The following is a 25,779-nucleotide window of genomic DNA, read 5'->3' on the forward strand; positions in this document are numbered from 1 at the left end:
AAATCCCTTAACTTTAAACGCATGGTGATGGGCTCCGAGGGCCCTGCGGTGTCCCCGGTGTCCTGACCACAGTCACCCGGCCACGGTTCCTGTGCCGTGTCCTGCACGGTTCTGCCGGTCCTGCTGCCTCCAGCTCCAGCAGCGTCTCCTGGACACGCTGAGCGGGGACCCTGGGGAAAGGACGTTTGTTCGTGTCCTCTGGCTGGATGTGGCAGTGGCTCAGGAAGCTGGCAGCTCCGGCACCGGCACCTGCGGCACTACCGGAGAGATCTGATGCGGCTTCATCCCGCTCTGCCCACTCGTGTTCCAGCTGCAACAATCAATCAGCCCCAGGCAGAGCGGCTGACGGCTGCAGCGCTTCTCCCAGGGACACACGGACACACGGACAGGAGCTGGGGGGAGCAGCATCCCTGGGACACACGGACAGGAGCCGGGGGGAGCAGCATCCCTGGGACACACGGACAGGAGCCGGAGGGAGCAGCGTCCCTGGGACACACGGACGGGAGCCGGGGGAGGGGACACCGCTGTCCTGCCGCTGGGGACTCGCACGCGGTTTGTGCGTCGTGGCCGGACACGATCCTGCGCAGAAGCCCGGCTGGGACAGCCCATTCCCGGTGTGCACAGCAGACGGTTTGTCCTGCCAGGCCGGGCCGGTGCCGCGGCAGCCGCAGTGGAAGCCGGGCCGGGTTTCTGCAGGACGTCCTCTCCGGCGCTGACGCCGGTACGGAGAAGTCTCGTAGCGCCAGAGGAGTCCCAGGAAAGGGAACGTCTGCTGGTTTGGTGTCAGAGCGAACGCGTGCCCTTGCAGCGCAGGCGCGGGCTGGCCACGGCCGCTCAGCGTGGGAGCAGGCAGGGTAATTAACGTCAGTCAGTGCAGCCGGACTCAGCATGGAGTTTAATAACAAAAGTCAAATTTAGCTGTTACTTTTTGAAGTTGTGAATGTGACAGGCTGAGATAACTGACATAACAGGCGAGACTAACAACTGCTTGACTTCGCACTGCATTCTGACTTCAAATTAGCATTGCGTAAGTTCATTAAAATAACTACTTTTCATTTCCTTAAAAGATATCTTCTCTGTTCTAAAAAGGAGTTTCAAGTGCAGAACTGTCTTGCTGGATGGGCATTTCCTGGGAGCCCTCGGTCCTGGCCGTGGCCGCGCAGGGCGTTACCGGGACATGCCGCGGGCGGCGCGGCTGCACTGGCGCTCGAGCCGGGGTCGCGCGGTTCCTCAGGGACATGCAGGCACGGCTGCCCAGCGATGGCCGGGCTGTGGGACGGCGGCGGTGCCAGGCGCTGGGGCACCAGGTGGCTCCCGGCGCGGTGTCCCCTCCTGGGGACGGCGATGGGTGACAGGCTGGCAGCTGCTGTGACCAGCGGGCGAAGGGGGCGGGTGGGGCTCAGCACCCGCAGCCAGGGTCACCCCCTGCCCACGCGCGTCCGTCTGTCCCCGGGCGCCGGCGCAGGGCACCCTCGTGTCTCCGCAGGGAGCGGCGCTCAAGTTCCTGCCGTCCGTGCTGGGGGACGTGTTCGGGATCCTCGACTCCTCGGTGCTGGGGTACGGTCCTGTCGCCCCGCACCCCCAGCCCTGCTCTGCACTGTGCATGTGCCTGTGCGTGTGCGTGTGTGTGCCTGTGCCTGTGCGTGTGCGTGTGTGTGTGTGTGTGCCTGTGCCTGTGCCCGCTGCAGCCCCTCAGCCTCCCATCCCGCAGTGACCCCATCCCGCAGCGACCCCATCCCTCAGTGACCCCATCCCGCAGTGACCCCATCCCGCAGTGACCCCATCCCGCAGTGACCCCATCCTGCAGTGACCCCCATCCTGCAGTGACCCCCATCCCTCAGTGACCCCCATCCCTCAGTGACCCCATCCCTCAGTGACCCCATCCTGCAGTGACCCCCATCCTGCAGTGACCCCATCCCGCAGTGACCCCATCCCGCAGTGACCCCCATCCCACAGCGACCCCATCCCGCAGCGACCCCCATCCCGCAGTGACCCCATCCCGCAGTGACCCCATCCCTCAGTGACCCCCATCCCGCAGTGACCCCATCCCTCAGTGACCCCCATCCCGCAGTGACCCCATCCCTCAGTGACCCCATCCCGCAGTGACCCCATCCCGCAGCGACCCCATCCCGCAGTGACCCCATCCCTCAGTGACCCCCATCCCGCAGTGACCCCATCCCTCAGTGACCCCATCCCGCAGTGACCCCATCCCGCAGCGACCCCATCCCACAGCGACCCCATCCCGCAGCGACCCCATCCCTCAGTGACCCCCATCCTGCAGTGACCCCATCCCGCAGTGACCCCATCCCGCAGTGACCCCCATCCCGCAGCGACCCCATCCCGCAGCGACCCCCATCCCTCAGTGACCCCATCCCGCAGTGACCCCCATCCTGCAGTGACCCCATCCCGCAGTGACCCCCATCCCGCAGCGACCCCATCCCGCAGTGACCCCATCCCGCAGTGACCCCCATCCCGCAGTGACCCCATCCTGCAGTGACCCCATCCCGCAGTGACCCCATCCCGCAGTGACCCCATCCCGCAGTGACCCCATCCCGCAGTGACCCCCATCCCGCAGTGACCCCCATCCCGCAGTGACCCCATCCCGCAGTGACCCCTGTTCGGGGTGGCTGGTGGGGACACGAGCTGATGCCACCCAGCGGGGACAAGGGCAGGCAGGGGGCTGGGTTTCCCTTCCCAGAGCAGAACGGGGCTGCAGAGCGAGTGGGGCTCTTTGCCCCTCATTAAGTCAGCGCTCGTTAACCCCTCTCTCTGGCCGCAGGGCCTTGCTGCGGGACTTCATCGGGAACCTGCCGCCCCAGCGGCTGCTGAGGCAGAAGCTGCAGTCCCTGCGCGACATCGTCACCAGCAAGGTGTTCCAGTCCTACGGTGAGGGGACAGCGGGGTCGGTGGCGCTGCCCTCGGAGCGCCGGGGGCGCTGGGACGGTGTCAGGGGCTGCCAGAGCGGGGGGGTTTGTGCAGCAGGTTCCCGGGGCTGTTGGGTGTCTCAGCAGGGACGTGGGTGATGGAGAAAAGAGCAAACGGGGTGAATTCTGCCTTGCGAGAGAGGAGTGACCACGGGTGTGCTGGGGGCAGACTCGGGACCTAAACTATCTCAACAAGTTGGAGAAAAGGTTTTGAAAGACACAGCGGCTGTTTAAGCTAAACCGACCCCGTGAAGGCAGTCGCTGTGCGAGCGGAGCACGGAGCAGGGGCTCCGCCGGGCCGGCTCGGGACAGGTCCATGGGTGTGAGCTGGAGCAAGGGGGGGCAGAGGAGGCTGTTCAGGCTGAGTTCGCTTCAGCAGAGAGGGGAGGTCACAGTGTAACACCTGCCCACCAGGTCTGGTGCTTTCCCAAAACCTGCTCCCCCCGAGGACGTTGGCAGCTCCCTGTGCGTGCAGGGTCCATGCAGGGTCCATGCAGGGTGCACGTTGGCAGCTCCATGTGCATGCAGGGTCCATGCAGGGTGCACGTTGGCAGCTCCCTGTGCATGCAGGGTCCATGCAGGGTCCATGCAGGGTCCATGCAGGGTGCACGGTGGCAGCTCCATGTGCGCGGGTCGCAGCCCAGCCCAGGCGTGCTGTGATCCTGTCCATCCTCTTGGTCCCTTTCCTGCGGGTCCCCTCCTGTGCTGGGAGGTGCTGACACCCCCGGCAGCCCCGTGTGTCCCACCTGTCCCCAGAGTGCCGGGAGCTGCTGCTGCAGACAGCGGTGCCCGTCCTGCGGGAGCTGATCGAGAGGGGCGAGGAGGAGGACGCCTGCATCGAGCTGCTCAGCAGCATCCTGGAGGTGCTGTACAGGGCCCAGAAGGTAACGCCATCTGCTCTGCTGCTCCTTTGCCCTCCCCAGCTGTCACCTCATACATCACCGGCCTGAGCCCCTCCGAGTGGGGCTGAGCACAAGTCACTGGCCACGGGGTGGCTGGGGCCAGCTATGGTCCAGCCAGAGTCAGAAGGTGCCCCCTCCCAGTGAGAACCTGCCCCAAACCGGGCAAAGCCCCTTGGATTTCCCCCTCAGCTGGTGTGTGGTGAGTTCCATCAGTCCCGGCAGTGGGGAAGGGGCCACCAAGCCAAGGACAGCACGGCCCTGGGAACAAGGGGGAGCACGGCGTGCCCCTGCTGTCCCAGCTCCGTGGGCGCAGGAGGGGGGCACAGGCAGGGACAGGCTGGGGCACTGCCCCACGTACGCCTATCCCCACACTGCCCCACGTACCCCTGTCCCCGCACTGCCCCACGTACCCCTGTCCCCGCACTGCCCCACGTACCCCTGTCCCCGCACTGCCCCACGTACCCCTATCCCCACACTGCCCCACGTACCCCTGTCCCCGCACTGCCCCACGTACCCCTGTCCCCACACTGCCCCACGTACGCCTGTCCCCGCACTGCCCCACGTACGCCTGTCCCCGCACTGCCCCACGTACGCCTATCCCCGCACTGCCCCACGTACCCCTGTCCCCACACTGCCCCACGTACCCCTGTCCCCGCACTGCCCCACGTACCCCTGTCCCCACACTGCCCCACGTACCCCTGTCCCCGCACTGCCCCACGTACCCCTGTCCCCGCACTGCCCACAGGACTCTCCCGCGTCATGGGGCACCAACCCAGAGGCCCTGGTGACCCCTGGGGCTCGTGGGGTGTGTGACAGGCACGGCCCTGCTGTGGGGCCTGGCTGCCACATGTCACGTGTCCCAGGTGGCCTCCGGTGGGGCAGGGTCCCCGTGCTGGGCGCCAGCCCCATGTCCCGGTGCTGTGTGTTGCAGCGAGCGGAGCAGCTGCGGGCGCAGCGTGGAGCCGGCGAGGGACGGCACGGGGACCGCGGGGACGCGGAGCTGGTGAGTGCCCCGTGGGGGGTGGGAAGGAGCCGGGTGCCCCTGCGTGTTCGCGACAGGCTTGTCTGCACTGCTGCGGTGACAATCCCTGTGCGGCCACTCGGAGCTGGTGGGGATGCTGCAGTGACAGGGTCGGGCCGGGGAGGGGGCTGGGGAGGGGCTGGGGGTCTGTGTGGCTCTGCCGTGTGGTGACCTGCCCCGTGTCCCTGTCCTGTCCCGGGGTGTCTGCGCAGCCGCTGTCCTGCCCCGCAGCCCTGGTGCCGTGCAGCGGGGGTGGTCCCGCGCCGCTCCAGCTCCGCGCAAGGAGCCAGGGGGCTCGTGGCCCTGGGGCTGCGGGGGCGCCCAGCAGCGTCCCCCCACGGCAGGAACTCGCTGCTCCCCAGCGCTGGGAGGACAGACCGTGGGTCTGCGGTGCTGGGAGCCCTGTACGAAGGGTCAAGCGCAGCGGTGACAGCCGGTGACCCCCGCAGCGTGACCGGCGGTCGTGTCTCCCCGTGCGGGATCCTGCCCCGGTGCTGTGGGTGCTCAGGCTGATGTGGGAAGGCCCAGGGCTGTGTGACGGGGCTTGTGGAATTCCATGGCACTGGGAGCCTGAGCGGGGATGGGAAAGCTTGGAAATTGGGTTGAAATGTCTCCTTTTGGCCTTAACGTTTTGACCTAAAATAGCCCTCAAGGAGAGGATGGTCAGGACACTCATGGGGGAGGATCCTGCTCCAGTTTCAGGTCATAGGAGCTGAACCCCACCTTTGTCTGCCTCCTGCGGGTGCTGCCAGCCCCCGCTGTCCCACTGTCCCGCTGTCCCCAGCGCGGTGTATGAGCCCGAGCTGTGCAGACACCCCGAGCCCCATGTTTTCAGCGGAGAGCGTCACCTTGCCCAGCTCCAGCGGCGGTGCTGCCCCCCCCGCAGTGACGGAATGAGCTGCACCGGCTGTGCTGGTGCGGACAAGCCTTTTGTGCTGCTATTTCATATAAATGATGAATCTTTAGTCAGCTCGTGATTTCCCGCCTGCCGAGGCGCCGCGGCCCGTCCCTCCTGGCAGTGTCACGCCACGACCAGAGCCGCCTGGGCCCCGGCCGAGGTCCCGGCACAGGGCCGTCCTGTCCGGAGCAGAGCTGCTCCCCTGCGCGGGCTCCCCAGCTGCCCAGGACCCCGTGTCCCCATCGCGGCTCCTCTGCCAGGAGCCGCTGTGAACACGTTGCCCCCTCCTCGCCTGCTGTTTTTGGTGACCCGCGCTAACCGCGGCGGTGCCGCAGGGCCGATGGCGCTGCCATGGCCCCAGCCCAGCCTGTCAGCACCCGTGCCGGCGGGGCGGGGGCCACGTGCCAGCCCTGCCGCCGGGGCGATTGCCGTGGCTGCAGCGATGGTGCTGCCACCCGTGCCCTCCTGTGGCACCGTGCGGGTGCTCTGGCGGTGACACCTCGTGCCTTGCAGGTGCAGGTGAAGAAGCACGTCCAGCTGATCCTGGAGCGGCTGCTGCACACCGTCAACCGCAGGCTGATCGTCCTGGAGCGGGAGAACGCGCTGCGGGTGAGTCTCACTGTCACCGTCACCGTCACCGCCGCGCGCTGCGCCGAGCTGGGAGCGGGGCTGGAGCCGGGGCGGGCGGGCGGGTGCTTGCGGTGCATGGAGGCCACGTGGGCAGCAGACGGAGGGGTCTGGGCTGTGTTCTCCTGGAAACAAGGGACTGGACCCGGTGAACTGTCACAAATTTACATGCCAAGAGCAGGCGGGGGGATTGTGCCGGGACCCCCACCCTGCGGCTCAGCCGCAGCTCCAGGCAGAGCCGCTGCCCTGGTGCGAGGGTCTCGCCGTGCAGGAGGGAAAGGGGCTGTGGGCACGCCGCGGTGGACGTGGCAGAGCTGGTGCGCTGAGGAGTGGCCCCACCGTGTTCCGTGAGCCGGGGGTGGGCAGTGGGGAAACACTGTGCCGCAGGGAAATGCTGCGCCATGCCAGGGAAGCGCCGTGCTGCAGGGCAACACTGTGCCGTGTCGCAGGGAAACACTGTGCCGTGCCATGGAAGTGCCGTGCCACAGGGAAACGCTGTGCCATGCCAGGGAAGCGCCGTGTCGCAGGGAAACACTGTGCCGTGCCAGGGAAGTGCTATGCTGCAGGGCAACACTGTGCCGTGCCAGGGAAGTGCTATGCCGCAGGGAAACACTGTGCCATGCCGCAGGGAAGAGCCACGCTGCGGGAACACCGCGCCGTGCCACGCCGTGCCCGGGGAGGTGCGGTCATCCGAAGCGGCATCCGAAAGCTCAGCCCTTTGCTTGAGCCCTCCTGGGCCGAGCCTGCAGGTTTGCCGTGCTGGATTTGTCCTGTTAATGAAGTCCCCGCTCAAGGGGGCGATGAGGCCGGCGGGCAGGACGGCAGCGTTACCCCACGAGGCTGCCCGGCTCTGCGTGTCCCACCAATGCGCTCCGTCGCCAGCCGAGCTGCTGGTGGGTGCAGCCCCTGGCACGTGCCCGGGCACAGGTGCCTCGTGGCCAGGCCGAGCCGCTGCGCAGGCGTGCCCTGGCTGTGCCGCGGGCTGAGCCGCGGGCTGTGCCGGGCACGGCGAGCTCTCGGCGTTGGGGTGGGATCTGCCTGTGACCCGGCGGGACGTGTGCGGGTGTGCTGCGTCGCTGTGCTGTCAGGCTCTGCGCACACGCTGCTCCGCGCCGGGGGAAGCCGGAGCACAAGCAGTGCCGGGCGTGCTGTGTCCGCCTGTGACAGCTGCTTTAATGTCGCGTTGGCTCCTCCATTTGCGAGTCTCCTGGTTTGGAGGCACCAGGGTGCAGGGCACCAGCCGGCGACACCATGGCCAAACCTTCCCGTCCTCTGTGCCCCTTGCCGGACCCCATGGCTGCAATGGTCACTTGCTGTGGCGCGAGGAGGCCGGGCAATGTCCCCTCTCCGAGGCTGGTGGCCCCGCTGGCACAGCCGTGGCAGCTCCGGCGCTGGGAGCCCCGGTGCCCCATGCGTGCGGTGTCTCCCGGTGCCAGGCGCGGGCTCTGGGCACCGCTGGCCCCGGGCACCCCGCAGGCTGCTGGATGCACCGCGCAGGGTGTGCGCTCACTGCCTGCTGCTGCCGCTGCTCCCATCCCACACCTCGGCAAAACGAGGCTGAATTTCTCTCCTCGGGGCAGCTTTGCAGAGGCTGGAGTATTTGAGCTGCTAATTTCTTTCTCCAGTAATTAGCCAGCGCATCCTGCAGCCAGGGAGGGAGTTTCCAGCCACCGGAGCGGTGGCACCCCCGGCACGGGCTGTGCGGGGCTCGGTCCCCGGCACCAGCGCCAGATGCCGCTGGAAGGACAGCGCTGTCCCCTGGGACTCCCCAGCCCACCCACCCACCGGGGCGCTCGGGGTCCGGTCTCCCCCAGCTCGGGTTCTGCAGAGATCCCACCACTTCCCACTGTCTCTGGCTGCTCCCGGTCAACCTGCAGCAGGTGCGGGGACAGGCTGGGCCCCCAGGGCTGCGGGTGCCCATGGGGACACCTGAGGCTGCTCTCGCTGAGCTGTGAGTGCCCATGGGGACACCCGAGGCTGCTCTCGCCGAGGGCTGTGAGTGCCCATGGGGACACCCGAGGCTGCTCTCGCCGAGGGCTGTGAGTGCCCATGGGGACACCCGAGGCTGCTCTCGCTGAGCTGTGAGTGCCCATGGGGACACCCAAGGCTGCTCTCGCTGAGCTGTGAGTGCCCATGGGGACACCCGAGGCTGCTCTCGCTGAGCTGTGAGTGCCCATGGGGACACCCGAGGCTGCTCTCGCTGAGCTGTGGGTGCCCATGGGGACACCCGAGGCTGCTCTTGCCGAGGGCTGTGAGTGCCCATGGGGACACCCGAGGCTGCTCTCGCTGAGCTGTGGGTGCCCATGGGGACACCCGAGGCTGCTCTTGCCGAGGGCTGTGAGTGCCCATGGGGACACCCGAGGCTGCTCTCGCCGAGGGCTGTGGGTGCCCATGGGGACACCCGAGGCTGCTCTTGCCGAGGGCTGTGAGTGCCCATGGGGACACCCGAGGCTGCTCTCGCTGAGCTGTGGGTGCCCATGGGGACACCCGAGGCTGCTCTCGCTGAGCTGTGGGTGCCCATGGGGACACCCGAGGCTGCTCTCGCCGAGGGCTGTGAGTGCCCATGGGGACACCCGAGGCTGCTCTCGCTGAGCTGTGGGTGCCCATGGGGACACCCGAGGCTGCTCTCGCTGAGCTGTGAGTGCCCATGGGGACACCCGAGGCTGCTCTCGCTGAGCTGTGGGTGCCCATGGGGACACCCGAGGCTGCTCTCGCCGAGGGCTGTGAGTGCCCATGGGGACACCCGAGGCTGCTCTCGCTGAGCTGTGAGTGCCCATGGGGACACCCGAGGCTGCTCTCGCCGAGGGCTGTGAGTGCCCATGGGCAGGGAAGGGCTGCTGGCCCCCTCCTCATCGTCCCCCTCCCCAGAACAGAAGTGCACAGCTGGGAGAGGGTGTAACAAAAATAGCGTCTCTGTAGAATTTATTGAATTCTCGCTAAATACAGCTGTTGTTCCCCTTGCCTTATTTACATGGGGGCTTCAGAACATCAAACCGACCGGTTAAAAATATAAAAGCTGGTGCTACCCAAACCCTACCGTGAGCGGAGGGAGAGGAGGGGGCGGGCAGGGGGTCAGTGCTGGGACGGGCCCGCGGCGCGGCCGCCTCACAGGAACCAGAAGCACTTGCGCCGGGATTTCTTGGCGTCCAGCTTGGCCGGCAGCTTCGTCACCGGCGACAGGTCCTGCCGGGGCGGCACGGCCACCGCGGGGGCGCCGGGCGCTGCTGCGGGGGCGCCGGGCGCCGCGTGCGGCTCCATGTGGCTGAGCACGCGCTGGAAGCGGCCCTCCTGCTGCCGGAAGTCGTGCTCCACGCTGCGCGGGTACGAGGGGACAGCGTCAGGGGTCACCGCGCCCCCGCCACGGCCCCGCGCCGCCTGCGCCCCGGCACAGGCACGGTGTGACTTTGCCTGCGATGGGCCGGGAGCCCCTGGCACGTGCTGGGGACAGGGACAGGGACAGGGACAGCCAGGGTCCGTGGGACCCCCGTGGCAGCCCAGGGCAGGGCTGCGCATCCCTGGGGACAGGGCATCTCGTCCCACTGCTGCCGCCGCTGGTCCTGTGCCCAGCGCTGGCTGCGGTGTCAGGAGGGGATTCGAGGGCTGTGCCTGTCACACCCCGGTGACGTGAGAAGCTGGGGCCCTGGGTCTGGGGACGCAAGGGGGGCTGTGTCACCCCCCGGTTTCCTGCCAGTCCCGGTGTCCCCACGGCACCCGTGGCGTGGGCTGGCTGCCGGGGCCACGTGCCGCTGTGTCCTCCCCCAAAAGCACTCCACGTCCCCACACCAGCCACTTCCCATCGCATCAGCGAGGTGCTGCCGCGTGTGCCAGGACCACGCACGTGGCACAGCCGCCTTGCACACAGTGCCCTGCGTGGCATGCTGGCGCCTCCTGTCACCTCCCGTCACCAGCTGCCACCTCCCGCCACCTCACCCTGTGAGGACACTGTCACAGCCATCTCTGGGACAAAAGCCAAGACCTTAGTGGGGGCAGCATGTGGGGGGACCCGAGTCCCCAGCACAGACACAGAGGAGGGCTTGGGGACACCGCGGGGTGACGTCCCCAGGTCGGGACGCGGGCAGCTCTGCGCCCTCCCTGTGGGTGACCGGGAGGCGGGTGCTGGACGCGCTGCCCTCGAGCTCGGTCCTGCCCCCACTCCCCGTGTCCCATGTCCCACCGGTGCCTCTCCCCGTCACCAGACGCAGCGCAGCCCGGGGGGAGTCCCAGCGGGAGCCTGGCAATGACAGGAGCCACCCCCCCGATGTGACATCTCTCCCCGCTGCGGTGCCGCGCAGAGACAGGCTTGTCAGTCCCAATTAGCGCTGAGCCCCCCCCGAGCTGCAGCGGGGGTCGTGGTGTCAACAGGCGCAGAACGAGAGAGGGGACGCGGCAGGGCAGGGGTGCGGGGCTGCGAGGGGCTGGTGCGCGGGGCCGGGGCACCCCCAGGCCGAGGAGCCCGGGGAGGGGACGAACCTGTCACACAGACACACAACAGCCCGGTGGGAGCGGCACGACCGCCTGCGCACACACCGCGGGTGCTGCCCAGCGCCGGCCCTGCGCGCTGCCCAGCCCCGATTAACAGCACCAGGAGAACGCGCCCGGCCACCCCGCCCGTGCGCGGGGCAGCTGAGGGGCGCACGGCCGGGGCACACGGACACCCCCCATTCCTGCACGGGCAGGAGTTCAGGCAGAACTGCAGCACAGGGCAGAGGGTCGTGGCGCCTCTCCCCGAGACCAGCGGGCAACGAGGAGACAGGGCAGAGGAAAGCGCCTCACACCCCGCCCAAAGGCTGGAGCTGAGGTCCCCCAGCCCTGTGCCGAGGACAGTGGCACCCAGGCCCCCAAACCGGGTGCCCAGGGGTCCCGCACACAGGCTGCTGCCGTGCGTGGGGCGGCGTCACCGTCCCGCCTGCCGTGGGGCTGGCACGGCAGCTGTGCCGCTGTGCCGCTGCAGCCGGCCTCCCCGGCACCGCCTGGCTCTGAGCAGCTGCTGCCCGGAGCAGCAGGGAGCCCCGCGGGCTCCTGCCAGACACACAGCCCCGCATGGGTGGCCGTGCGCCCTGCCCTAGCGCGGCCCGGCTCTGCTCTGGCTCCAGCGCCATCCCCGTCCACCTGCCCTGGCGCAGCAGCCCACCTGGGGACGGTCCGTCCCGGCTGCTCAGCACCTGCTGCCACAGAGCCTGGGACCAGCGGTCCCGGCCGAGACACGCGAGTGCGTCCCCTGCTCCGCCCTGGCCGCAGGTCCCCTGCGCTGCCGCGGTGCTGGTGAGCGCCCCGGCCCTGGGGCTGCACCTGCATTTCGCACCCCAGTGTCTTGGCACAACAGGTGCTGCCGTCTTCCCTCCAGCCCCACGGGATCTCCTGGCAGGCGAGGGGGCCTTGGCAAAGGCCTTTCTCTGGTAAATTGGTACCTACCGGCTGCACCCACAGCCTGTCAGGGTCAGGAGATGGGGCACAGGGCCAGGAGATCACAGAACCATAGAATCATTTCAGTTGGAAGAGACCCTCAGGATCATCCAGTCCAAAAATAACCCACCCTGTCCCTGCCCCATGTCCTGAGAACCCCATGTCCGTCTGTCCAGCCCTCCAGGGATGGTGACTCCAGCACTGCCCTGGGCAGCCTGTTCAATGCCCCACAGCTCTTTGGGGAAGAAATTGTTCCCACATCCAACCTCAACCTCCCCTGGGCAACTTGAGGCCGTTTCCTCTGCTCCTGGCGCTTGTTCCTGGGGAGCAGAGCCCGACCCCCCCTGGCTCCAAGCTCCTTTCAGGCAGGTCAGAGATCAGAAGGTCTCCCCTCAGCTCCTGTTCTCCAGCTGAACCCCCAGGTCCCTCAGCTGCTCCACCACACTTGTGCTCCAGCCCCTCACCAGCTCCGTTCCCTTCTCTGCACTCTCTCTAGTACCTCCAGGTCTTTCTTATGATGAGGGGATGGCGACAGGGACAGGAGATGTGGCACAAGTGGGTCCCCTCCCTCCCCAGCATGGTCCCCAGGACTCGCAAACCACCTCGCAGCCACATCAGCAGCCTGTGGGTGGAGGAGAATGGGGTCCCGCATGCGCGCGGCGGTGCCAGAGCCGGCTCTCACCTATAGATGATGCAGGCGCAGTCCCGGCAGGTCCCGCAGTTGGCGATGTCCTGTCCTGTCCGGTACGAGTGTCGCCTGCAACAGAGCACAAGTGCCATGAGCCTGGAGACCCAGCGGGTCTGCCTGTACCCCCCAGCAGCCCCAGGCCCCTCAGCTGCATCCCGGCTTCGTGCTCCAGCAGAGAGAGCCAGGATCCAGCTCCTCTCCCGGATCCTGCTCCTGTCCCCAGATCCAGCTCCTGTCCCTGGATCCAGCTCCTGTCCCCAGATCCAGCTCCTGTCCCCAGATCCAGCTCCTGTCCCTGGATCCAGCTCCTCTCCCTGGATCCAGCTCCTCTCCCTGGATCCAGCTCCTCTCCCCAGATCCAGCTCCTCTCCCCAGATCCAGCTTCTCTCCCCAGATCCAGCTCCTGTCCCCAGATCCAGCTCCTCTCCCCAGATCCAGCTCCTCTCCCCAGATCCAGCTCCTGTCACCGGATCCAGCTCCTCTCCCCGGATCCAGCTCCTCTCCCCAGATCCAGCTCCTCTCCCCAGATCCAGCTCCTGTCCCCAGATCCAGCTCCTCTCCCCAGATCCAGCTCCTGTCCCCGGATCCAGCTCCTCTCCCCGGATCCAGCTCCTCTCCCCGGATCCAGCTCCCCGGTGCGGTGCCGGTTGGTGCCGGGCCAAGCGTGGCGCCTCTCGGCTCCGCAGATTCCGCAGCTGGTTGCAAAGCAGACACAGGCGCAGCCAAAGCCCCAGGCCCTTCCCACTCCTCTCATCTCCACCCAGAGCTGTTCCTCCTGCCCGCGGCCACCCTGGGTCGCCAGGCATCTCCCCACACGGTGCCACAGGGACAGCGGGACCGTGGGCGGCACAAGGCCTGTGCGTGGCCCAGGCAGCAGTGCCCGACAGATGGGCAAGGGAGATGGGCCAGACTAATCTCCAGCCTACGCCAAACTCGGGATTTGTCTCTTTTTGATGCTCTCACATCAGAGAAGCATCCTCTGCCAAGGAAGGTGCATGGGACTCAAGCTGACGAGCCCCAAAGCCGAGCTCAAGCCCAAAGCAGTCCTCCCCGCAGAGCTCTACAGAAGAGGGTATCTGCACCTCAAATAGTGCCGCGCCGCGTCTCTCGTTGTCCCCGCGGCCTGCCCGCGGCACGTCCCAGCTCCTGCCGCCCTGTGAGTGCCGCACGTCCCCGGCTGCAGCCCCTGGCACCGGGACGGGCAGCAAAGCTCCGGCAGCTGCAGTGCCAGCCCGGTGCTCCCGAGCTGGCAGCCCCCTGTGCCGCGGCGGCACAGCTCCCGCTGCCGGCACAGAGCCACCAGCTCCGGGAAAAGGGCCCCAGTGCCCCTTCCTGCTCAGCAGCCTCTGACCTGACTCGTGTGCCTCTGCAGCCCCCCGGGTACGGGGGCTGTGCCGAGGAGCCCCCGCAGCCCCCGGCACCGCAGCAGCGCCGGCGGGCGCTCCCCGGTGGTGCCCGATGCCGGCTGCTCTCAGAGCTGCATGCAAGGGCCCTGTGAGATGCTTTTGGGCGCCTTGCAGCCCCGTCTCTGCTGCCCTCTCCGGCCAAGCGGGCTGCGGCTCCTGGGGGCCGCTGAGCAGACACCCCCGTGCCCCACATTGCAGTCACATTTTCCTGGTTAAATCTTTCCCTGTTACTTGACCTTGATCGTGATTGTTCTCAGCCCTTGGAAACTAGGTCTTTTAATGCACCAAATTACGTATTACAATTGGGATTATACTCCCAGCACATAAATTAGATCATGATACCTTTTATATATAGAGAGAAGGTAGATAAATACGCGTGTGTGCGGGTATCTGCTGCTGTAGGAGCTGCGCATCTCTAGCAGGATGAGCTCTGGTGCCCGGTGGGTGTTCGGTGGGGCTGTGGCTGGCGGCAGACGCCGGGACCCTGTGCGGACACGTTGCACCGCGAGCGGTGTCGGGGCTGGCAGCACCGCGCTGGTGCACAGCGGGTGCCCCGGAGCCACCGCGCGTCTGCAGGACGCTGACCCGCGGCAAATGAGGCCGCGCTGTTCCGCAGCACCAGGACACGCGGATAATTCTTGATGTGATTTCCTATCCCATCCCTTATGTCTCCGGGCACCTTGTTTGCTCATTTGACTGCAACAGTATATGGAGCCGGGATCTTAATTAATCTGCCTGCAGTGAAGCTGAAGCCGCTCCGGAGCAGACAAGCTCAGTCCTGGCCAGGGGAGCACCCCTGCGCCCCCGCGGGCCCCGCTCGGCAGGTGCCCCCGCAGGGCAGCGAACGCCAGCCCGGCCCTGGCACTGCTCTCGGCTCCCGTCGCAGCGGCAGCAGCACCGCGGCGCTCGCCCAGCAGCACTGCTTTGCCAGCTCTCTGTAAGCCCGGCGGGCGCAGGAACACAAGCGGGGGCGGGGCGCCGGGCTGCGCCGGGCGGCTGGTGCTGCCCCTGAGCCCAGGAGAACGGGACCCAGCCCTGAACACGCTCCCCGTGAGAGCCGGGCTGTGCCGCCCGGGCAGCAGCGGCCGGGGACGGAACAGAGGCGAGCGGGGCGGCCGCGACACGGGCACTCAGGGCACCGGGAAGGGCCGTGGGAGCCGGTGCCCGGGGCTGCTGGTGGCTTCAGTTGTGCCGCACACACGGCAGCCTGGGCAGCCTGTGCCGGGGGGACCGCGGTGCTGCCCACCCTGCCGGAACACCCCGTGGGCTCACACGCTCTCGGTCACCTTCTTCATCCCTAATTGGAAGGGGGTACTTAGCAGTCATTTGTTTTAGATAAAACAAACACATGCACAGGCACCGGGTCAGGACTACCCAGCGCCGCCCGTCTGGCAAGTCCAGATATCCCCCGCATGCCACCCCATGTCCCCAAAACCAAACCAGGCACCAACACCACTGTGGCACGCGCCAAGTTCGGTGTTCCAGCAGGGTGGGGCCCCCTCAGTCTGTGAGGCCAAACTAACGAGCTGCCAGCCTAACGAGCACTCCTGTCCCGGTGCCCAGGGCTCTGCCCACAGGGCAAGGGGTGCTCCACGTCACCTCTGTCCAGGAGCAGGGACTCCGGTGGCCCCGTCCCCCCAGCCCCGCTCTGGGAGGGCAGGGGCAGCTCTGCTGGTGCTTCAGTTACAGCCAACACGGGCACAGCAGCTGCGCCGGAGCCGGGCAGGGGCCCAGCTCCCATTGTCCTCTGGCCTGCACCCCTGCACCTTCCCCAGGCCCTGGGGGGGCGCCCCGGGCACAAGCAGGACAAGCCGGGGCCGGTGCGGCGTCTCACCGAGACACAGTGCCACACGCATGGACGGTGGCTCCTGGCACCCAGGGGCAGCAGCACCCAAATCTCTGGCAGGGCCCCCCCTGTTTTCCATCTGCCCCCCCCGAACATCAGCGTCCCCGGTCCCCTGCTCACCCGTCCCGCTGGGCCTCCTTCTTCTCCAGGTCCTGGATGACGTCCAGCAGCACGCGGATGGTTTGCTGGCTGGTCTCCAGCACCCCTTCCAGGGACTGCAGCTGGGACTGCAGCTCCCCCTGCGCCCCGGGCCCCCGCAGGGCCTCTCCCTGAGATGTCTGGGCGTCCTCGTCCCCCGCCGGTGGTCCCTTGGCTGCCACCACCAGCTGCAGCAGGTCCTGGACGTGGCGCAGCGTCTCCGACTGCTCGGCGGTGAGGCAGGGCTGCCCGTGCCGGGGGATCTCCGGTGCCCGCCCGGCCGGGTGCGTCCCCCCGCCGGGACCCGCTGGGGCTGGGGGCAGCGGCTCCCTGGGCCCCTCCAGTCCTGCGCGGCCGAGCCCGGGCTTGGCGGCATGGAGCTGGCTGCAGGCGCCGCGGGGATCCCGACAGCCGAGCGCAACTGGTGTCTTTTCCGGCGTGGCGGTGGCAGAGCCGTGCCAGCCCGGTGCTGGTGGCGTGGGGGCTGGCGAGGTGCAGCAGGGCCCCCCCCGGGGCGTGCCGCAGAGCTGGTGCTGGGGTGGCGGGGTGCCCTGAGCTGGCTGGCGGAGGCCGTGGGTGTCCGTGGCGGGGCCGGGCGGCTGGCGCGGCGGCGAGGGCTGGGGCAGCGGGCGCCCGCGGGGCAGGATCCGCTCTGAGTTGCTGCGGCCGAGCCCCCGCGGCCGGGCGGGCGGCTGGGGCTGAGCGCAGGGCACCGAGGCCGGGCGTGGGGGGGCCCGGTGGCTGCCCCCGGGGTTCGCCCGGAGCCGGGCGCACACGGGGGGTGGCGGGCACGGCTCTGGGGAGCAGCTTTGCGCCGGGGGGGTGCAGCGGGCAGCGGGGCACCCGGCCGTACCCGGATAGGGGGGACAGGGATCCCTGGGCGGTGGCAGGCAGCGCGCTGTGGCGCGCTGGGCGAGGGCTGCGGCGTGATCGCGGGCGAGAAGGCTGCCGGGCGGCTGTGGGGGCACGGCGCGGCCGGTGCCGGTGGGCACAGCCCCCTCTGGGCACCGGGCGCTCCCCAGGGCAGCCAGCAGCACCGCATCCCTGGCCACGTCGCAGGCGCTGCTGCTGCGGGGCTGGGGGGCCAGGAAGGGCTTCTGGAGGCTGGGGGAGGTCTGGATGGCGGTGCTCATGCAGGCCTTCCTGGGCATGGGCAGCGTCAGCGAGCCCGGCTGCGCCTGGGGCCAGCTGCGCCGCGAGGCACGGAGAGCCGCCGGCTCAGGGGCGTCCCTGGGGGGCGGCGAGGCACGTGGGGTGTTGGGGCTGGGGGCGGCCGCGGGCCCCTCGCTGCCCTCCACCAGGTCCTTGAAACGGACCTGCTGCGTGCGGTTGCGCCGGCGCCGGAGGCGGCTCTCGATGTCGGGCGAGTCGCGGTTGAGCAGCACCGAGCGCACCGTCATGGCTTTCTCCTGGCCGCCCTCGCCGGCGGGGACCGGGCTGGGCCGCGGCTCGCGGCTCACCATGGCTCAGGGCCCCGGGGCCGCTGCCCTGCGGCCAGGTGCTGTGGCACGGCAGGGGGGCCGCGCACCGGTGGCCGGAGCCCAGGGCTGCGCCCGTCCCCGGAGCTGCCCAGGGCAGCGGGCGGCCTCATCCCGCGCCGCCGCGGAGAGGGGACGCTGCGCGGGGGGGCGGGGGTCTGCCGGGCATGCTGCCACCGCCGCCCTACAGCCCCCGGCTCGCTGCCCCCGCAGCCCTGCCCGCCGCTGGGCCCCCCCGCTGGCGCCGGCTGCCCATGGTCTGTCTGCTCAGTGTCCCCTGCCGCGGGCGGCCCACGGCACCAGGCGCTGGCTGTCCCTGCCCATGGCTCCTGGCACCTGCAGGGACAGAGAGAGCAGTGTCAGCCCCGGCCCCCATCACAGCGTTTCCCCCCTGAATCCCCCCTCAGCATCCCCCACACAGTGTCCCCCTCAGCGTCCCCACACGCCGCTGCCCCGCTGCCTGTGCCGCGCTGCCAGCCCCGCCATCACCAAACGCGAAGAGACAAGCTTTGATCTCTGGCGCTGCATCTTCAGCACAAAGAGACGGAAAAAAAAGAAACCCCTTTAGCATAAACACGTTACAAGTTCACAGCTCAAACCAAGCAGAAGCAGCTGTTAAAAATAGCGGGGCCTTGCCGGGGCGGTGCAGCCCTCCTGCCCTCTGTGCGGACAGACACACGGCCCCAGCAGCTTCCCTGGCCCCCTCGCCTCGCTCCCACCATAAGGAACCTGCTGAATCAGCACAGCACCCGCAGCCACCCTGTGCTGCCGAGGAGCAAAGGTCCCGAGCACTGACCGTGCCGGTGCCCGGCACCAGCCCAGCGGAGCGGGGGTGACGCAGCCCCCAGCCCCTGACCCAGCACCCCCGGCGCTAGTCAGGATGCTGCTCCACGCACCACCCAGCCGCCCGGCACCTCCCTCCCGAGCCTGGAGCCGTGCCCAGACAGCGGGAGATGCTTGTGAGGCAGGACGCGACGGAGACGCGGCGCAGGGACGGCCACCTCGTTAGTATGGACAGCAACAGGCGGAGCGAGCTCCAGGACGGAGCCAGCGCCTGCCCCGTGCTGCTGCAGCCTGGACAGCCCTGCAGGACGGGGCAGAGCCCAGGGGACAGCGAGGGGCTGCGGGGACAGCCCGGCCCCAGGCCCTGCCATGGCCACAGCGTCACCTCTCCCGCTCCCGCTGCAGCGACGGCCGGTGCCGGGGCTCAGCATCCCTGGCGAGGGCACCCAGCCCAGTGGCAGAGGGGACATGGCTGTCACCTCTCCATGCCAGACTGACCTCCTGCGCACGGCCTGGGACAGCGCAGCAGGCTGAGTGCTCCCCGAGGGCAGCCAGCATGTGGCCAGCCTGTTCCAGAGGTTTCCTCAACGGGAGCACTAATGGGCACAGGGTTCCAGGAGCCGCTCCAGCAACTGCGCACGAGGCACAACCTGAGCACAGATATGGCCCCCACGAGGCGCTGGGGACCCCACCGAGGCACGGCTGGCGGCAGAGCGAGACGAGGCCCTCGGCGAACACGGCGAACACGGCGCCGTCAGTCAGCGGGGCCTCCGCCGAGGCGCCCGCGCCTGCGAACCGCACCGCTGGAGAGATCAGGGACGAGCCACAAGGACACAGAGAGGGCTATAAATTATACAGCTGGGAACAGCTCTGAGGATGTCAGACACCGAGAGCTGGGACCCTCCTCCTGTCCCTCCGCGGATGCTTTTTGGCACGGTTGGTTTTGTGCCGAATTTGGGCGGTTTGCAGCATGCCGGCACCTCGGAGTGCTGATGCCGAGTTCTGCTGCAGGACGGAGCCAGGAACATGCAGCCCAGCGCTGTGGAACCTGATGGCCCCTCCTGCAGTGAATCCTCGAGCATATTCACTGGGAAATGGCTCTCGGCCCCTGTTCCGGGGCCACGCGCTCACCCACAGCCCACACGTGTTTGGCCCCCCCACCAATGTGTCACGTGTCCGGCGCACAGCTCCGGTCCCTCGGGGCTGCCGTGGCTCCTTTCCCCGGGGACAGCGGGGACAAGGCGCGCAGGGAGGGCACGGTGAGGGAGACCTGTCCTGGCTGCCGTGCTGTGGCTCATGCTGGTCCCCAGGCCCCCGTGGCTCTCGGGACAGCTCTCACCGGCTGGGGACACAGCTGCCAGCCCCAGGTGACAGTCACAGCACGTACCAGCCACACCAGCCAGGACGGGGCCCGGAGAACACGGCTGATCAAACCCGTTTGCTGCCTGGTTTGATGAGTTTCCAAGTTTGGTCGATGAAGGTAAAAGCCCTGATGGAGCAGACTCAGATTTCTGAGAGGCATTTGACATTTTGACAAAGCAAGCGGAATAATAGGAAAGCAACGTGGCACGCGTTAGATGGATTAAAGACAGCTAACCAGCACGTCTCAAGACATAACCATCCGGCGACCGTCGCCAACGAGCCGCGCTCCGGCGCGGGCCCCGCGGAGGGGCGGCCGACCCGCGCAGCCGCCGGCTCTCACCGGCACCGAGAAAACGTGCGGATCATCCCCAGCTGAGGGGGGCGAGGCAGGAAAGGACGGAGGCGGAGGCAGGAGAGGAGCACGGAGCAGAGGCCGCGCAGGAGGCGTCTCTGCTGCGGGGGCCTTGGGCAGCAAAACACTGAAAACCGGGGCTCAGCACAGTCAGGAGTGACTTTCTTAAAACGTGGGGCCAGCCAGCGCTCCAGCAGCTCGAAAGGATTTGCACGGCGGCGGATCCTCCGTCTTGGCAATTTTTTAAGGTCTGAGTGTTTTTGTCCTGTAGTTCTCGTGAATGAGGTGAGGCAGCAGGTCACATGAGATGATGAACGGATGAAACCAGACGATGCCACTCTAATGCAATAGATGACACGGGTGCTTCAACGACGGGCTCTCGGTTCGGCTGCGAGTGACGTCTCTGCTGAACAAGCCCAGGAACTGCCAGGGACGGTTTCCTGTGATCTGCCCATGGACAGCGCTGCACATCAGGTGCCGGCTCCCACGCAGCCCTCAGATCGTGCTCGCTGCCCGCAGGCATCAAACGCTGCTCAGAGCCAGGGGCTCTGCACCCTGCGTCACCCGGCTGCCATCCCGGCCCTGCGGGTCCGTGAACCTGCCGTGACACGTGGGATGGTGGGTCCGAAGCCCGGTCCTCACCACCCTGTGCTCTGCGGTGCCGTCAGCTCCTGCTGCCGCTGCACTGGGCTTGTGGGCCCCTGGGAGAGCCAGTGGCTCTGCGACTGGGGCACCCGATGGTGAATTTTGTGAGACGGAGACCCTAAATCTTCTGGGTTTGTATCTTGAGATTCACGTCTCCGGGGCTGCAGGGAGCTCAGAGGAACGGAGCCCTGCGGAGTGCAGGAGACCCTCCAGCTGCCGCCTCCTCCTCCTCCTCCTCCGGGGCAGCGGGGCCCAGCTCAGCTCTTCCTCCTGGCTCGGGCGGGACCAGGAGGCTGCTGGGCACAGCCGGCCGCGGCCACCGAGCAGCAGGGCCAGGGGCGCCGAGGGACAGCCCGGCTGCCCCGCAGCCACCAGCAGCCTGCCCGCCCCGGCACCCATCCTCCAGCTCGCCTTCCTGGCAGTGTCTGTGGCAGAGGGAGAGCCAGAGCAGACACATAAATCTTCTCCTCAAGACGCAGGAAGCTGAGAGATTAGATTTATGAGGAGGAAGTCATATTCTCCGGGAACGGCAGAAGAGAACAGCTAATTACCCAGCTCCACTCGCTGGGTACAACGGCTCCTCCTGGGACAAGGCCTTTGCTTCTCCCGGTCCCTGGGAGGGACAGGGGTGCAGTGGCGCTGGAGGATGAGGCGTTGGCTCTCGGCCGAGCACCAGCAGGAGCTGGGCTCAGGACACAGCCCTCAGCAGCAGAGCTTAATCTCGCTTTGGCTCCGAGAGGGCTCGATGTGTTTGTACTCGGATTGGAGCATCTGTGGCACCTGCGGTTGGAGGACTAAGAGCATCTCCTCGGGCAGCGAAAACCCCAAATCCGGTTCCTCGCTGTGGAAGCCCCGCCACGAAGCCAGCTCGTGGCCTGCCCTTGTGGTTCTCTTGGAGGCTGCTCCAGCGCCCGGCGGCTCGCAGACCTTCTCATTTCCTGCAGGCACTTAATCACGGCCAGTCACACCGCCGGTGCTCGCGCCAGCACCGCGCTCCCGCCAAGCGCTCCGCTCCCTGCTCCGCGTCCTCGTGCGCTCACGGACAGGATGAACGTTGTCCGTACGGCCACGCTCTGCAGGACGCAGCAAAGCCCACTCTGCCAGGATCCCCAGGGCCAGCTCCCTGTGTGCCCGTGGCCTCCGCAGCCTCCTCCACACCTGCAGCACTTGAACCCCCTCCCTGCCAGAGGGTTCGGGTGCTCGTGCTCGGCAGACACTCTGGGCTCTGCTGCAGACAGCGCGCTGGCCCGGCCGAGGCACGGTACGGTCCCTGTGCCGGGCAGTGCCCGGGGTGCCCACGCTCTGCAGCACCCCGGCACCATTGCCAGGGCCTCCGGGGAGTCACCGACACCCGGTCCTCCCTGCGCCAGCCAGGGCTGGTGCAAGCAGCAGCTCGCGTGAGCCGAGGGATCCGTGCGTCGCTATTCAGGTCACTGGCTGAAGCGCTCTGCAGAACATTAGTCACTCCCCGCCACGCGGCCCACGAGACGGCTCTTGGCACCCGCTGGAGCCGGGACCCCGTCACCCCATCCCCGCAGTGCCAGCGCCCCTGGGCACCCTGCGGCACCTCTTGGGGGCTGCATGAGGCTCCCGGCCGCCCTTGCCATGCACCACGGCGGACGCCCCATGGAAGGGATCCCAGCAACGAGGGACAGAGCAGCAAGCGCCTCCTCCCACCACACAGAGGTCGTGGACTCGCACTCGCATCGCTCTGTCAGCTACAGATACGCCGGGACTGTCAGATGGAGACTTGATGTGGTCAGGAGACACAGCCAAGCACAAAGCTCCAGAAACCTGCAAAAGGCAAATATTCCTCTGTCTCCCGTGGACGCTAACAGGGCCGTCGTGGCAGTCATGTCTCTGTTCTTGGTGCTGCCCGCTTGCTCCCACCTCTCCTTGCCCGCACAGGAGCACTGGTGTCACCGTTTCAAAGGGCACCTGAAGAGGCAGGGTGGCCTGTGCACAGGAACACGGGCAGACCGTGGCACACAGCCCGTATGGAGCAGGACGAGGTCAGAGCACCCACGTCCTCCCTCAGCCACCCCCGCGGAGGAGCCGGTGGGCGTCCTTGGCACCGCGGCTCAGCACCTTTCCCAGGGGCTACCAGAGGGGCCACCGCGGGAGGACCAAACGCCCCGTCTGGCTGCTTCCTTCCCGGCAAACGTGACGTGGGCGCTGTCACATTCCTCCGTGTCCCAAGACGCCTTGCATGGCCACACGGATGTGAGACCCAGCGCAGTGAGTGGCTGGTGCCCAGCACCAAAGCATGCAGGCTCCGCTGGCGCCTCTGACACGCTGCTCCTGCAGGGCTGACAGGGCAGGGGAAGCAGGACACGGCCCAAAGGCCTTGGCCACCGGACCTGCGGCTCATCACAAGTGTTCCCGCAGCCCCGCGCTCCCCGGTGAGGAATGCTGCACCCGGACAGGAATGCTGCACCCCTCGGGGAATGCTGCACCCCTCGGGGAATGCTGCACCCCTCAGGGAATGCTGCACCCGGACAGGAATGCTGCACCCCTCGGGGAAGGCGCTTGCGCCCATCTGGAGCCAAACGGCCCCGGCGAGCGGAGCAGCCGGCGGGCCCGGGGAGCCCTGGCAGACTGGGACTCCGCGTGCTCCTCCACATGCCAGAAATGTCGTTAGGAAGCCACAAGCTGTCCACAAAGCACAGTATGGAGAAAGCTGGAAAGGCTTCGCTGCCCAGCAGCTCACGGAGGCGACGGCAGCATCGCAGCTGACCCTGCGTGCAGCAGTGCGGGCGCAGTGTCCCCCGCAGCCCCATCCATGCCCCGGGAACCCCCGTCCCACCGCGCCCGCCCGGCGCAGCGGCCGCTGCGGCTGCAGCCTCCCGGCACAGGTAGGGAGAACGCCGTCTCAGAATACCAATTCCTGCCTTTAAGTGGATTCCCAATGCCATCGAGCAGCCACCCCCTCCCCCTGTACGAGCTTTAGACAACACTGGCTTCTGGGGGAATTTAGGAATTAGCAAGTGTCTGTCTTCGCTGTGTGTCTCGGTTTCCCCACCAACTAAACAGCCGGGATGACACAGACCATCCTTGTAAACACGTAAGAGAGACTCCGTCCAAAAGCACCAGTCAGGACTGAGACAGTATTGTTACTACAGAAGGGAATAGACCCACTAATTATTTGTGGCCTCTGGATGCTACCAAACTATTAAATAGTTACAATAATTACAATTCATGAAGAAGATAACCTCAGTCTAAAGGAGCTTCTGCATTTCAATCCTCTCCACTCCTCAGAGTGCACGGGAAGGACCAAACGGTTCCTGCAGAGCAGACGTGCTGGGGCAGGACAGCAGGAGCACGGCCGGCGGTCCCCAGCGCCCCTGCCCCGCGGCTGCCCGAGCGCTCACCGCTGTGCCCGGGAGGTGACGAGTGAGGACGCTGCCCGAGCACAAGCTGGCGAGGTTGCTCCGTGCCCCGGAGAGCAGCCCGGCTGACACAGCTGTCCTCATCGGGCACGCATGGCAAAGCCCGGCTCCTGGCGATTACTCAGACGTGTCCGCCTCATGCTCCCAACAGAAAACGGCTCCGCAGAGACCCCTTCTCCAGGCTCCCCCTGCAGCCCCACCAAGAGCCGCGGCTCCAGCTGCGTTTTGTGTGCACTCCTGCGGGGAGGAGAGGGGCTGGAGCAGCCCCCAGAGCTGCACACACTGGTTTCATGGGGAGCAGCTGGGGCTGTACCCAGCTCCGCTCCCGCCTCAGCGGCTGCCGGAGCCCCGCTGGCAGAGCGCAAAGGCCTTGAGCGCAGAGCGCGGCGCTGGGAAGCTGCTGGGAGCAACGTGGGCTGAATCCCTCCAGCCCGAGCAGCCGTACCCTCGGCCGGCATCAGCGCGGCGTGCGCTACACAAAGTGACATCCCCGGGATCACGCGTGCACACGTGTCAGCCCAGCACAGCCCAGGCTGATGGACGCGTCTCCTAGCGAGGGCGAGCGGAGCGCCCGCCAGCCGGGCTGAGCGGCGCCCGGAGCGCGGCTCCCTCCCACAGCCCCATCCGGGCGGCTGCGAGCGGAGCTGCGCGGCCGGGGCGGCACCGCGGGCAGGCGGAGCGGGCAGCGGGGCGGGGGCCTGACCCGGGGGTCTCCTCAGGGGTTTATCTCCCTTGGTTGCACTCCACGCCACCGCCCCCGGTGTGGCTGTGTCCCCCTGAGAGCCCGGCCATGGCAGCCAGTGGCTTGCTCGGTGCCCGGTGTCACCAGCCCTCTGGGTGCGGGTGCTCAGGGCAGGGTGCCTGGCACGGGGCGCTCGGGGGGGTGTCACCGGCTCCCTGGTTGCGGGGCGTCCCGCGCAGCTCCGGCTCCGTGGCGAGGCAGATGAGGAGGAGACCGGGGGAGCGCAACGGGGTCGGGCACCGCGCACCGGCGGAGCGGTGGATGGGGCACGAACGCCCGGGCACCGGGGTCCCGCCCGCCCAGCCCGGCTCCGCGCCCCGGCCACCGCGGCGCCCGAACCGCCCCGGGGTCCCCGCCCCGCCGCGGGTCCCGGTCTGGGGGCTCCCTGAACCGCTCCGCTCCGCCCGCAGGGTCCCCGCCCAGCCCCGGCGTCCCCGGCCGCGGGTCCCCCTGCCCCGGGTCGGGGCTGCCGCGCCTCTCCAGGTGCCCGCGCCGCCCGCGGTCCCGGTCCCGGCCCGGGTTCCCCCGCGTGCCCCCTCGGCGCTGCCGACGCAGGGAGCGGGCGCCGCAGGGCCGATGCCCACAGAGCCGAGCCCGGCCCGGCCGCCGCCCCGCTCCGCTCCGCCGCCCGCGGCCCCGTTCCCAGCCCGCCCGGTACCTGGTGCTCGGCGGTAGCGGCGCGGGTCGGACGGCGGCGGGCGCGGAGCACGGCGGGGCGGAGCCGCGCGGGATCGCCGGTACCGGGGCGGGGCCGGCGGGGGCGGAGCCCGGCCGGGTTGGAGCCGGTGGCGGCGCCGGAGCGGCGGGCGGGCGGTGGCGGTGGCGGTGGGGCTGGCCGGACGTGGGGCCGGGGTGCCCGCGGGGAGTCCCTCGGCGGGGAACGCGCCTGGGAGCTGCGCCGTCCCGGCCCGGACCCGCCGTGCCCCGCAGCCCGGTACCGGCAGCCGGCCGGCCGGGCCCGGCTCACCGGGCGGTGCGGTGGCTGCACTCCGGGAGCATCCGCTGCCCCGCGGGGGCTGTGCCGGGGCCGCAGCAGCTGGTGCGGTGGCTCCGGGAGGTGCTGGGCAGCGGGACTGTGCCTCGCTGGGGCGGTCTGGGACCATTCATGTCTGTGACCGCCCAGGGGGTTTGGGGACCGTGTGCTGGGCGGCCCCTGGGACTGGTCCCCACACGTG

The 25,779-nt window shown here is 68.2% G+C and overlaps 2 protein-coding genes across 5 annotated transcripts in view; one reads left to right on the plus strand and one right to left on the minus strand.

Annotated features, from left to right (window-relative positions):
* The window catches only part of LOC309438906 (dedicator of cytokinesis protein 2-like), a 63,640-nt gene that overhangs the window by 23,668 nt on the left and 14,193 nt on the right, over positions 1–25,779 (plus strand). For all 4 annotated transcript variants that reach the window (XM_082050886.1, XM_082050888.1, XM_082050889.1 and 1 more), the window contains exons 24-28: positions 1,487–1,557; positions 2,780–2,886; positions 3,681–3,808; positions 4,758–4,829; positions 6,259–6,354. In XM_082050886.1, the coding sequence (XP_081907012.1) occupies positions 1,487–1,557; positions 2,780–2,886; positions 3,681–3,808; positions 4,758–4,829; positions 6,259–6,354 (474 nt within the window). The remainder of the gene's footprint in view (positions 1–1,486; positions 1,558–2,779; positions 2,887–3,680; positions 3,809–4,757; positions 4,830–6,258; positions 6,355–25,779) is intronic.
* LOC309438907 (uncharacterized protein) lies at positions 9,381–25,286 on the minus strand. The gene is made up of 4 exons (XM_082050890.1): positions 25,263–25,286; positions 15,836–17,667; positions 12,458–12,532; positions 9,381–9,685 (listed from the first exon to the last, which is right to left on the minus strand). Exons 2-4 carry the CDS (start codon positions 17,314–17,316, stop codon positions 9,478–9,480), a joined length of 1,764 nt encoding a protein of 587 aa, XP_081907016.1. The 5' UTR covers positions 17,317–17,667; positions 25,263–25,286; the 3' UTR covers positions 9,381–9,477.

This window comes from Streptopelia decaocto (genome assembly GCF_964273445.1).
Source record: "Streptopelia decaocto genome assembly, chromosome: 4".
In the NCBI taxonomy this organism is placed as follows: Eukaryota; Metazoa; Chordata; class Aves; order Columbiformes; family Columbidae; genus Streptopelia; species Streptopelia decaocto.